Source organism: Phasianus colchicus, chromosome 7 (assembly GCF_987193195.1).
Source record: "Phasianus colchicus chromosome 7, bPhaCol1.hap1.1, whole genome shotgun sequence".
NCBI classification, from domain to species: Eukaryota; Metazoa; Chordata; class Aves; order Galliformes; family Phasianidae; genus Phasianus; species Phasianus colchicus.
Window position 1 is genome coordinate 8,772,436 of NC_143442.1, and position 13,572 is coordinate 8,786,007.

The window sequence follows — 13,572 nt, forward strand, 5'->3', positions numbered from 1 at the left end:
ATAGTCACATGCTAAGAATACTATAAGACATAAACTATTTTAAACTAGTTTATGATGTTTTCCATTCATTTTTAATTCTAGATCACTTTGTTCTAATCTCCTTAATGTTATCAGCTTGCTTTTCCTCAAGGCTGTTTCAGAGCTGCCAAGAGGCCCTTAGATCACAGTGTGAGTAGGCAGAGCGCCCTCTAGATATCTAAGCAGTAGAGTTCGTTCTGAGGGGGGCTTCCCAAGAGGTACAGTGACTAATTTCTCCTCAGGTCGCTGTTGGTTTCCTCAGAGGTCCATGGGACTCTCCTTCACCTGGGTGCAAGTCAGCAAATAACATGGAAGGGCTTGAAGAGTGTTGCAAATGACAAAGGTGTCAGGATTGCTTATATCATCTACTAAGCTGTCATAAAACATACTGGCATCTCCTTCCACTGCTGGTGGCATAATGTAAGACTGCTTGCCTTTGGTGTATAACCCTGTTAGTACATCAGCCTCAAACACATAGATTTTAGAGTCTGTTTCCTTCCTGTCATCCTCAATTAGGCTGTTTGGGTTCCTTTTAAAGTAGATGCCAGCTCCGTATCTTTGGTCTGGAAAAGAAACAAAAAAATATTAAGGAAAAAAAGTCTTTAACAACTGGTTCTTTTTGGGGTGGTAGTACTGAAAGTTTGCTTTTCATCAGGCTGCTGAATATGTGCATGTGCAGCAAGTAAATACAGATTTGGACCTTCTTTAAGGACCGCTGCAACAAAGTAAAACTTGGCCATGGTATTATGTCTACATTAACAATTTTGTGAACAGTGGTTGGGTTAGAAAGGAATCCAGGTTTATCTTCCCAGAGCTTTGCTGACTGCAGTGTCTGGACAGAAAGCAGTAAGCTCATAAGACTCTTGATGCTGGTAAGAAGCACTTCTTGTGTAGCATAGTCGTTATTTCTGATTTTAATCCAACTTCAGTTGTCAGTCACTGTTTGTTTTGATTAAAGATGTCAAGGCAAATTATATTACCTGTTGGTGGAGAATATATCCTGTGAAATCCAGTTTGGCATATCAAAGTACAGAACTGAGCAGGAACACGCTGGTATAACTTGTGGGATCCTTTGGAGGTAACTCCTTTTTCTTCTAGATTTTTTTTCATTTGTTGAAATGCAGCAGATAGAAGGGGATTGTGTATTTTTTCAATCTGTAACACAAATAAGCAAACAGACAATTACCCATGAAATGTGCAAGTGCTCTTGTTCAGACTGTGCACTTCAATGTAAGAAACTTTGATTTGGGTTATATGCATTGAGCACCAAGCAGGTAAGGTATCTGAAGTGTGCGGCCAATCCCCAGAAAGAACCATGCTACTATCCAACACCTCTGACTGAAGTCAGTTGAAAGCAGTTAATGCATGTTTTAAGAACTTGCATTAAGTTCAGATATATCACTTGAGATTTAATTTTGCCACATATACCTTATTTACCTTAAGGATGTGAAGCCCAGTCCTTTCAAACTGTTTCTGTCTGTCCTTAAATCCCTGAAGGTGTGAGTCTACCTGTAACATTTGGAATTGTTTGGTAGAGTTTGTCTTGTCAAGGTGTCCTTCTGAAAGCTGATCTGTGTCTGGTTGGCCTGGAAACAAATAAAGAAGTAAAACTGTTAGATATGGTAATAGCTGAAGCAAAGGCAAGGTGAAAGGTTCCCATTCTCCTTTTGGTAGTTTAGTGAAGGAATGTTAAATATTCTTCAAAGTAATGCCAGAGATTAATTAACATTGAGAGGAGACTGTGTACACTCCTGATGTTGTTGCTGGGAGTTGCTGAAGGGAAAAAGCTAACAACTGGGCTTTCAAGGGCTCATATGACGGAAGTATGGTATTATCAGCAATTGAACTAGTGCTCAGTGTATGTGAACTGAACGCATGCTTGTCCACTCTCAGCAATACACAGGTATATGCTGCTGCTTAATTTACCTTATTTGTGTGCTTATTTACTTGATCACTTTTTGACTTTACGCACCCATTAGTTGCAGCAGTTCCTCTTGTTTGGCTGTAGTATGCTCTTGCATAGAAAGCAGTAGTTTTTCAGTTGCAAGCACTGCATCAATCACAGCATCTGGGGGTCCATGGAATTCCAGGCTTGCTTTCCCATCTTTCACTTTTTCTGACACAGACACACTGGAATGTTTCACTCGAGATAGTTCTGCATATTCCTTTGTACCAAGGCTAAAAATGTAGTTGTTTTCAATGACAGCAGAGTGACTTTCCTGAGTTTGTATCAAGCTTTGAATCCATAATTCTGCTGCTTTCAATGCAAAATGTGTCCTCCCCTTTAGTTCAATGGCCAGTTTATTATCTGTAGTCTCCTTTATACCTTGACTGCTTGATGCTGTACCTGGAACAAGAGTGAAGAACTTTCAAATGCTGTCATCACAAATTCTTATACATAATCCAAAGTGTGCAGTCAAGAAACATTCTGCTCTTCTGATCTGCTCAAAAAGGTGGTTAAATACCAGAAGGTATTCAAAACAACAAAAAAACAACACACAGAATTTTTTTTTTTTTTTGCCTTCCTTTAAATGAATCCAACAGGGTTGGCTTGGGCTGATGGTTTTTTTTTTTTTTTTTTTGCTTGAAAGACTTCTAAAGAAGTGACCAGCTTCATTCCTGTCAATGTAAAAATGACATGTCTCTTAAGTGATACTGACAAGTAATGCCAAAATTAGCAGTGACAGCATATGCTTCTGAAATTTTGCTTTGGAACAGTAAGATATCTGGTATATATATATATATTTTTTCCTAAGCTGAAAGTAAATCTGTGCTGTATTCTTTTTATTCATACGTATCCTATATCATCATGTTTGAAGTGACTGCATGACTTCTCTGTTCAAACTTTTCCTACAGCAGTTACATCACTTTGATTACTATGTATTACTTCTTTGTCTGGCACATTGGTGACTTCTTCTCAAACAGAAAGGAACAACTTCACTTCCCTGAACTGAAAATTTAGCCATAAGGTGATCCATCACATGCAGTCATCAACTCCACTGACTGCCAGCAAGGTCCTAGCCAAAAGCAGGGCTATAATGGAAACCTAGTGGTAGTAAGCCAAAGGACTTGTGTCTTGGCACTGTTTCTCACATGCTTTCATCTTCTCCTTTGCTTGTGACAATTAATGCAGTTACTAAGTTATTTGTAAAGGAATGTGATTGCAGATCCTTAGATCTGGTCTGCTCATTCACTTGAAATGCCCCCTCTGTTCATTACTTACTCAAATAATCACTTCTGTTGTTATTCTTTTCCAGTTTGCTTGCTGCTAAATTCATTTTTTCCTGGAAAATCTTGAAAGAGAAAAGTTTAGGAGCAGTTTGCAACCTATCAGTCCCTTCAAAAATCTGTTAGATAAGCAGTTTGCAGTTGTAGGGAAATCTGAAGTTACAGCTAATGTTTGTCAGCTTTGGCCAAAATTTTTTTTCTGACTATTCAAATGCATTGCTGCTATTTCAGTTCCCCTACAGTAAGACACATACACATTAAACAGCACCTTTCCCAATCCCACATGGCTCTGGTGTACACGGAGCTCACAAAACCACAGCAGATATGATTACATTATTTGCAGGTTAATGTTAATGAATCTTTACTCAGCTTTAAAACACGGAGTCTCCTCCCTTCCTTTGCCCCAACACTCCTTGTTATGGAAGTTTCTGAGAAGCCGTACTCTGATAGAGACTTCATACAAAAATATTCTTCATCATTTCTTTATATGCTTACTCCCTAACTAGCGTAGTTAAGAGTAGACTCTGCCGTAAAACTGCTGGCAGATGTGATAAATTCAGTACTCTCTCTCCCTACTCTCAGGTCACAGGGTGATGACAGGTTAGTGAGGAAAAAATATTTGTGAAGAATAATATCTTATGCTGAGAGGCAAGTAGTTTGAGGAAATAGCCACTCATAAGTGTTATAAATAGCATGAAATTCACATTATTTTAGCTTGTTGGAATATTTTTACAGTTATTTTTGGTTCAACTTATTGGTAATTAGCAACAACTGTATTACCTGATAGATAGCGTTGTCATCTGGGTGAAGGACAAACTGCACATCTATTTTCTTCTCAGGATATTTCCTGGCAAAATCTAACACCTCTTCAATCATGGTCTCTGCCACTGTAGCCTCAGGCAGCATTATTGACCAATTCTTTTCTGGAAAGGAAATTGAGGGCGATGGATAATCCCGAACAAAACACAGGCAATTGTTAACTGCCTCCTTCAGTTGCTGCAGGAAAAATAAGTGGTTTAGTCCTCGCATCACTCAATGTTAAAATCTTCAATTAAAATCCAGTCTAACGGATCCTCACCTCACACAGTAGTACCACGTGGTTAAATTGTGGCCATATGACATGAAGTACAAACTCACAGGGTAGATTATACCCTTTTGTTATTATTAACTCCTTATAATAGCAGAAATGCTTCAGCTGAGACAGAATTTCCTCCCGAAGAGCTGGACCTGCTTTTTGCAGCATTGGTGTTGAGATCTGAGAGCAAAACTTGCCATCCAAAGACACAGAGCTAACAATAGCTGTAGCCTAGAAGGAAAGAATTCAAAGTTTCAGGAAACTTCAAGTTTACTACTTGTAAGCTTGGAATAAAGGTACTACTTTTACATTAAAGTTATGTTTACTAAAAACAAATGCTCTTCCTGTGATGCAGCTGTCAGTCCAATACCTCTGTTGGAATACTGTGACTAAGCTCACATCTTTTGCATCACATTTTCTGTCCAGGAAATTAAATGATTCAATTTAAATGATGCACTGTTTAAAGGTAAGGTGCACATCATTGCCTCTGCAAGTTATTTTCAGCTGACAGCTATAAGAATGTAAAAGACAGAAGACAAGACAGAATTGCCTTCTAGGGAATGTGTGGTAAAATGCGAACTCCTACAATGTTATTAGAAGATTAAACATAAGAATATATTATTACTAATCATTCAGTATTTTGCTGCTTACTGTAATCCTGTAGTAGCATGTATGCAAGAAAGAAACAAGAACTTTCTAATGCTCAGTACCCATTTAAAATAATAACTGTTTGTGGACAGCATTTATTTACCCTTTTAAATTCTCATCAAGCTGAGAAAATAACAACTGAGTGGGCCAGTACAACATGTGTTCTGTCCTCTGAAGTTCCAAAGCCTGCAAAGACTTGGAGGCAGCTCTGTGTTCATCATGTTACAGGACAGACTTACCCTTTGCTCTTCAATGTGTCCCTTTATGATATGCAGTTGAGTATTTCCATGTTTGATGACAGGTACAGGCAGGCTTAATGAAGCTGGAACAGTCTCCTGCAGCAAGCTGCCTTCACCCAGAAACATCTCACATGCCCTTTTTATTTCTGCTACCGTATGCTCACAAATGTTCACCAGATGGATCTCCTTGAGGCAGCTTGGTGTGGTCTCAACAAATAGCTTTATAGACATCACAATCACCTGAGCACACAAATTAAGTGGGAAGCCAAAAACCCCTGAGCTCATTGCTGGGATAGCCACAGACTTGATGTTGTTTTTTGGGTCACTGGCGTATTTCAGAACATTCACAACAGCTTCCTCAAGTAGAACGCAACATTTATCCTTTTCAGATGGGTACCACCTTGGACCAACGGCATGGATAATTTTCTTACACGGAAGTTTCCCTCCACCTGTCACTGCTATTTTGCCAGTTGCGACTTTTCCATATTTTCTAATAAGACTTCTGCTTTCCTCTACTATTTCTGGCCCTCCGGCAGTCACAAGAGCTAAAGCAAGACCTCCTAAATGGTCTAGGCTTTCACTGGCTGCATTCACCACAGCGTCAGCCTTGTGACTTGTAAGATCACCCTTATAGACCGACAGGTGAATTCCCTGCATTAATACTTTTCTGTATACTTCAGCAGCACATTTTGTACAGGTCATTGTACAGGCAAACTTTTTGTAAACGAGATTACGTAGACTGTTCTCTCTTTTCTTAAGAACTTCATAAGTGTCTTTATTGATGGGGATCATCACGCTGCCCTCATCCATTCTTGGCCCTAGGATATAGAATAATATAAAGTCAGATCCAATAAACCACTGACAAAACTTTTTATACATATATGAAAGCGTTTTAGAGCTCCACATTTTATCTTATTGTCGCTGCATACTAGGATTTTTTTATAGTATGATCTTTTGTCTCCCTTTTTCAAAGGCTTTGAAAGCACAACCAAGCAATCAAAATACACAAGTTGAAGACCCTGTTGTATGGGAAGGACTACACTAATAAGGCTATGCTTGCTCCACTTGGGTACCAATTCCTTTTGTTCACTATTCCATCCATGTCAGCCACCCCATCTGGTAGCTCCGCCTTTCCTCTAAAGATTCTGCACAAGTGAAGAAACTTTTATATCTCGTCTAAATCTCTTCTTTAGTTTGAAGCCCTTTTCTTTTATCCTATCACCACAGACCCTGCTGAAGAGTCTGTCCCCTTCTTTCTTACAACCCCCCTTTAGATACTGAAAGGCTGCTCTCAGGTTCCCTGTAGCCTTCTCTCCTCCAGGCTGAACAGCCCCAGCTCTCAGCCTGTCCTCACAGTGAGGTGTTCCATCCCTGGGATCATTTCTGTGGCCCTCCTCTGGATGCGCTCCAGCAGCTCCATGTCTCTCCTGTACTGGGGACTCCACCTCTGGACACGGTGCTCCAGGTGAGCTCTCACAGCACAGAGCAGAGGGGCAGGATCCCCTCCCTCGCCCTGCTGGCTGCACTGCTTTTGAAGCAGCCCAGGACGCGGTTGGCTTTCTGGGGCATGAGGGCACATTGCTGGCTCACGTCCAGCTGCCATCCACCGGTACCCCAGGTCCCTTTCAGCAGGGCTGTGCTCTGTCCTTTCATTCCCCAGCTGGTATCGGCCCTTAGCTTTGTTGAACCTCGTGCAGTTCTCCTGGGCCCACTGCTCCAACCTGCCTACGTCTCTCCGTGCTGCTTTCAGCTGTCCCGTGACAGTTGCAGTTTTCAGTGAAACACAGCTGCCAGGTAGCGAAGGGAGAGGCTTACCTGGGCCGCTCTTGTCTTCTGGGGTCTCTGCCCGTTGACTCTGGCAGAAAAACAGCACAGAGAAAATACGTTACCGCGTAACGCTGCAGCTCCCCGTCCTCACCGCCCGCAGCCGGGCGGCTTCACCTCCCCAGGGCAGCGGCGCTGCTCCGCGGCCCGAAGCCCACGCGTTCCATGGGGCGCGGGGTAACGTGGAGCCGGGCCGAGGAGGCGGAACCGCCTCTCACCCGCAGGTGAAGCTCCTCGGGCTGCGCCCCCCAGGCGGAAGCGGCCTCGGATGGCCGTTCTGCAGCCCGGCCGTGCCCCCGGCCGCCGCCCCGCACCCGGCTCTGCCCGCTCGGCCCTCACCGTGCGGGCCGCGCGGCTCCCCGGCCGCTCTCCTACCTGGCAGATGCCCATTACCTCAGCGTCGCCGCCGCCGCTCTCCGGAGGAACGGGGCCCGGGGCGGGGAACCGAGGGAAGCGAAAGCGAAAGCGGGCGTCGGTCGGGAGGCACCATGGCGGGACCGGCAGCTGGCGGTACGCTGCTGGTGCGGCTCTGCCCCGCGCCCGACGGCGGAGAAAAGGCGATGCTGAAGCTGCAGAGCTACTTCCAGTCACCCAAGCGCTCGGGGGGCGGCGAGTGCGAGGTGCGGGCTGGCCCCGAACCCGGCACCTACTGGGTGTACTTCCAGCACGAGCGAGGTACGGCCGGGCGGGGGTGCGGCATGGCCGCCGAGCGGCACCATCTTGTGGGTGGGCGAAGGGGCACCGCCGCCCTCCTCACCGGGCTTTATCGCACCTCCACCGCCCGCAGATAGGAAGAGAGTGGAGTCCCGCGCGGATCACGTCTTGGAGCTGGGGGGCAAAGCGCTGAAGGTCGTCCTGCAGCCCTTGGAAGGGGCTCGGAGCAAGGTACAGGCAGACCGCGGCCAAGCCCAGCACCCCTCCCCGCCGGGACGTGCGGAGCTGCGGGCGGCCCAGGAACACCGGAATGGAGCGGGAGAAGTGCTGACCAAAAAGGTACGTCGGGGAGAGCTGTGCCGCTGGTGTCCTGCACGGCATGGAGCGAACGCCGAGCGGCGCTGCTCTCCATCGCACTTCGGTGTATCAGACCACAGCTCCGTCGTGCTGGCTGTGTCAATACAGCGGGAGCGGGCAGCGACTTTGGAGCGCTCTGCCACAACCCATCCGCACATCAACACAAAGCGTGTTCCCCAGCGTGGTTTTGGCACTGTCAGATTTGGTACAGCAGAGACCGCTCCCGGCAGTGAGACCTCTAACGTTATGGTAGAGTACCTCAGTCTTACAAAAAACCTGCTCTCGTAGCACAGCGAATGGCCTTTCAGACCCTTTGAACTAAAAGTCATGCAGAAGAGATCAGCTGTGTCCTGGGGTAAGCCATAGGGCTGTGCTCTGTGCTATGTGAGGCTGCCGTGGCTCTGCCAAGACAGATATCTGGCCCACAGAGCTTGTCTTGCTCTGCACAGCAGCACAGATGTAGCTTTTGGGGTGTGGTGTGTAGAGCGTATCGTGTCCTAACTACTTACATGTACATCATTTTTGTATACTGACATCAAAAAAACACTGTACAAGTTTGTCAGTATCCCATGCAAAGTTGCATCAAGCCTTTCCTTACTCAGAACATAGAAGCACCAAGCTGAGAACCTTAGGAAATGTGTGTGTGTGTGTATATATGTGTGTATATATATATATATATATATATAATATAGATAGATATCTTCTTGTCTTCTCTTTAGATTTTTCTTACAGTGTCTGCGGTGTTGAATACCAGTATGTTCACTGAACAGCAGAGGGAGAAAATTGCTACTATTTGTCCAAACTTAAGAAGAGAAGGAAATCCTGACGTTGACGGCTCTGAGAAACTAATAGGAGATTATGCAGATATTGAAAAAGCTTACTGTTACTTTAAAGACGTCCTTGCAGGCAATGACCAACACTATGATTTCCTGCATTCTGAAAGTAAGAAAATTTTGGAAGATGAGAATGGTCTGAATACCAAAGAAATGAATACACTTACAGTTCCATCAGCTATCTATGAATATTTCTGTCATACCTGCAAAGAACAGATTAAAGAAATGCATAAACGTTTTGGAGTGTGTGTAAAAAGTAAAGATTGTTACAATGGGAACACATCAATATCCTTCCTTTCTGATACAAGTCCCACGTCAATACGAAGAGCTATTGATTTTTTTACCAGTGCTTTTCAGAAGGTTGCCAAAGATGTGGCACAGGAAGACATTCCCATAGCAAACAGTTATCAGTTAGATGAGACAATAATGAAATTAAATGCTAAATTTACTAATCTTCTCATCAAACAGAAAGATAATCAGTTGCTCCTCCGTGGTCCAAGAAATGATATTTTAGCTGCCAAAATATTTCTATTTGAAAAAGGAGAGAACAACAAAGATGAAAAGGATACCAAAATACCTGAACTGGCCACCTACAGGAACAGAATTGAAGTTGATGCTTCTGTGTTTAAGCTGTTGGCACCTGTGTTAAGAAAAGAAATTGAAGACATTGAAGGAAGCTTTAATGTTGTAATAGAAAAGGTAGACAGCTCAGGTGGCCAGAAGATGCTCTTAATATTTAAGCCTAGGAACAAAACTTCTGATATGCTTTTACATTCTATTGAAAGTTTTATCAATGGATTTCAGAATGCCTTTGCAATGCTAAGAGAAAAACTCATCAGCTGGAAGCTTTCAGAACACCAGAAAAGGAAATTAAATATGCTTCTGGATGAAAAGCAGTTGGAAAGCATGTATGTAAAGCTTAAGAAGAAGGAAGACAAATTAATTTTGTATGGTTTACCAAACCATGTTCGTGCTGCTGAAAAGCACATTATGTACCTTCTTAATGCTGAAGAGCCTTCAGAAACTAAAAAAAGGACACCACTGTCCTCTGATCTCAACAACCAAGAAGCTTCAGGAGCTCGGGAGAAATACGGTGCCAGGGAAAAGAGTAATTATTCTTCCATGGAACAGGCTAAGGCAAAGACAGAAGACAACGATGATACGTGCCCTATTTGCATGGAGAAAATTAATGATAAAGAGATGCTGACAAAATGCAAGCATGCGTTTTGCAAAAGTTGCATCAAAATGGCTTTGGAATACAAGCAAACTTGTCCTGTTTGTAATACTGTCTATGGAGTCATGCAAGGAGATCAACCAGAGGGAAGAATGCATTTTAAAAGGATTTCTGCACCTCTCCCTGGCTATCCCGGTTATGGTACTATTGAGATTGAATACATTATGGAAAGCGGTATTCAAACTGTAAGTATATTTGAAGATTCATGAAATATACTTTCCCTTCAGCAAAACCAGTGCTGAATGCAAAATTCAGTGTTTTTCCAACATATATGGGCTGGAGAGACATTATTGTCTTCTGTACAAGTCTGCAAGTGTTTAGTTCTGTAATTTTGAGTGCAGTGAAGTAATGTAGGGATCAAACTGGTAGCCCTCCATTTAGTATGTGGCAGGAATTAGATACCTGTCTGAAAACTGTATATTCAGAATAACTGCACTGAAATCTGTGGAGCAGTATCATGTAAGTCATGTTGTGTCCTGAACGGATCAAAGATGGAGATAGAAAGTGCTAGAAAAGCTGGGATTGTGACTTCCACACTTACAGAGAATTTGTGATATATGAAGTGTTTTTCTTTTGTTTTTTTACAAAACAGCAGAACCATCCAAACCCAGGGAAACCTTATTGTGGAATTGTTCGGAAGGCATATTTGCCTGACAATGAGGAAGGGGTGGAAGTTCTGCAGCTCCTCAGAAGAGCCTTTAACCAAAAACTGATTTTCACAGTGGGGAATTCACGTACTACTGGTGCAGAAGATGTTATCACATGGAATGATATTCACCACAAAACCTCCATGTATGGTGGACCTATGAAGTAAGTAGTCTTCTTATTCAGTTATTATACAGTCGTCAGTGGTAGCAGGAAGGCTTCCCTGTATATTTTCCACATTAGACCTTTCAGATTGCCAATGGCACTGCAAGCCACTAGCAAATCTTATCGGTTGTGTATTATTACTTACACAGTGATTGTGGAAGGTACTGTGGATCCAGACTTGAGCCATTTTCATAGCCTTTATAATGGTTTGTCAATGATTTACAGCTCAGTTCTGTGACTAATTGGGGTGGGGGACCCACAGACCCATGCCCCAGGAGAAGGGGAAAGGGAAGAAGGGGAAAAGGTATGAAGATGGGCCTGAAAACAAAACAGTGGCAACGATCTAAGGGAAAAAAACTAATTTACTGAATATGATAGCAGAATGCAAGATAACACAATAATACAATATAATTGGAATTGAGGTTAATAAATCAAATAAAATGAGGGAGTGTCCAAAACCGAAGGCTTTACTGTAATGCTGAAGGCAAGATGGCTAAGGGAGCACACACTGCAGAGAAGAGCAGTAACAGACGTCCTGTGACTTGTGGGCAGTTTTACCTTTCCCTCTCAATGGAAAAAGGAACAGTGAAAGGCTTCTGGGAGATGTAATTCTTCTCTTCTGAGAACCAAGTGCCCAGAAATACCAACAGTCCATGGAACTGGAGCATTAGCTCGCAGTGCTCTACGTGATGTTACAGCATGGAATACTGATAACAAAAAATCATAAAACCGTGATGTGCTTCTAGTTTAGTTTAATTCTGTTGCTTATAAAAACAGGAATTGGAGCACAGCTGTCTGTTGAACCTGGCAGTGGTGAGAAAGCACAGGAACAAATTATCTCTGGAAGGAAAATAGATATAACAATCCTGTGTCCCTCAAGCATGTCTCAGAAAGAACCATTCCTTGATGGTACTTTCTGCCTTTAAGTCTTCCTGTCTTAACCATTTCCTTGGAGAGAAATATTGACAGTGTAGTATTTGGTGCTTTTATGTGTACAACAGTGAACATTTTGGTTAAATATTGGTTCATTGTGTAGTAATACACAAACCTGTGTGTCAAAACTGGTCGTGTTTTAGTACTGAGAGCATAAATATGTTGCTTTCACATCTCAGGCTCCAGCCTGGAGATGAGAGGGAGTCTTGGAACAGTCTCTTCAGGTTTGTCACAGCCTCTCAGAGCCAGGTGTTTTCATGCAAGATCTAAAGGTTTGTGCTTGGAGTTACATTCTCCCTCCTGGGTGAGGATCATTAAAGAACAATGAGTTTTGCTTTATCTGCTCATTGCTCTCTTCCTTCTTATCACTTGCTTCATACACACTTTTGCTGATAAGCCATCTGAAAAACAGAGGTGCCATTATGCTTGCCTTTTGAAGGCTTACCTGGAGACCCCTTCTGTTAAAATCTGTTTTTAAGAAAGGTGCATACCAAAATGCCCAGTCATTTGCTAGCGAGACAGCTGGCAGCTTAGAAAATGAGGTTCCTAGTGCCAGCTTGGGCAGCCGAATTCAGCAGCTGTTTTGTCTTTAGTAAGTTTTTAGCTTTACCCTTTCTGTACCATTTATCTCGCCTGTAACATGGAGTCTGTCTTCTCTACAGTGAGAAGCACATGCATAAAACTTGTGAATTATTTTAAGACATTCTGATGAGCAAGTCTTGTAGAACTGCCCCACTGTACAAGTAGCCTAAATTATTCTTTTCTTCTTCTAGCTTTGGTTACCCTGACCCTGATTATCTGAAGAGAGTTCGATTGGAACTGAAAGCAAGAGGAATTGAGTAAGGAAATGTACCAGCTGTCAACTCTGAAGTGTGATAACTCAACATGCAGCAGTTCTTTTATTTTTCTGGCACTACAAAGAGAGAAGTTGATCTGTTCAACTGCTACACTTAAGTTACTTGTATTTCCCTGTGAGCTAAGAAAAGTAATCTTTTCTGGTCAAACTATGTTCATTCCCTTTGCACTACTTGCTTCTGTGAACGCTTCCCTATATACTTCCTTCCTTACAGAATTTGGGACCTGTGAGTCCAGCATCTGTACTTGCACTCATCAGACAGCAGATTGTGTGTTGTCTTCTCATTTTACCAGCGAATCTGATCTGCTGTTTTTCCCACAAGTCTTCAGCCTGTGTGCTGGAGGATTTTTATGTGTGTGATGCAATATCAGCTGTATATGGCCATCATCTTTTGCTGCTTTTTCTTTCCAGGGAAGAAATGGCATAAGTGGTGTGGAACTGAGAATGGTGTGTGATAGGCTTTGTGGTTGCTGCTGTGTTGTTAACTGTGTCCAGAAATGCTGAGTACTTGGAGAGCCTCCTTGGGACAAAAGGAAAGTGACAGCGCTTATGGCCACCTCTGCTAATGAGGTTCTGACTTCGTGCCTCTTGTTGTATTTAAGCTTAAATATCGCTTTTAAGTCAGCTTTGCCTGTAACAACACTGTTCTTCCCATTGCTTCCAGGTTTAAATTCTGTAATAAAAATATAATGCTATTATTGTTGCTGTTTGAGTAGGCTGCCAATTGCCTTTGTGCTTGTGGAAGACAGATTTTACCTGATGTAGCTGTAGTTTTTAATGAATCTAACTAGGCCATTGTGTATAATAAATAAAATTGCCACCTGCTCACGGTTACATTCTTCAGTAGAATATATCCCTCCTGT

At 42.9% G+C, this 13,572-nt stretch overlaps 2 protein-coding genes across 3 annotated transcripts; one reads left to right on the forward strand and one right to left on the reverse strand.

Moving 5' to 3' along the window:
• Window positions 1-276: 276 nt before the first annotated feature.
• PARP9 (poly(ADP-ribose) polymerase family member 9) lies at window positions 277-7,476 on the reverse strand. 2 transcript variants are annotated; one of them, XM_031590684.2, is made up of 10 exons: window positions 7,408-7,476; window positions 7,024-7,063; window positions 5,209-6,026; window positions 4,325-4,552; window positions 4,027-4,242; window positions 3,242-3,311; window positions 1,991-2,365; window positions 1,456-1,604; window positions 999-1,173; window positions 277-581 (listed from the first exon to the last, which is right to left on the reverse strand). In XM_031590684.2, the coding sequence occupies exons 1-10, from the start codon at window positions 7,420-7,422 to the stop codon at window positions 277-279; spliced, it is 2,391 nt and encodes a 796-aa protein (XP_031446544.2). In that variant the 5' UTR covers window positions 7,423-7,476. The 2 variants fall into 2 exon arrangements, with proteins under 2 accessions (XP_031446544.2, XP_031446546.2); XM_031590686.2 differs by lacking the exon at window positions 7,408-7,476 and having other exon boundaries at window positions 7,024-7,072.
• A 44-nt stretch (window positions 7,477-7,520) lies between these two features.
• On the forward strand, window positions 7,521-13,533 carry DTX3L (deltex E3 ubiquitin ligase 3L). The gene is made up of 5 exons (XM_031590687.2): window positions 7,521-7,707; window positions 7,820-8,025; window positions 8,763-10,295; window positions 10,703-10,920; window positions 12,627-13,533. The coding sequence occupies exons 1-5, from the start codon at window positions 7,521-7,523 to the stop codon at window positions 12,694-12,696; spliced, it is 2,214 nt and encodes a 737-aa protein (XP_031446547.2). The 3' UTR covers window positions 12,697-13,533.
• The last annotated feature ends 39 nt before the right edge of the window (window positions 13,534-13,572 follow it).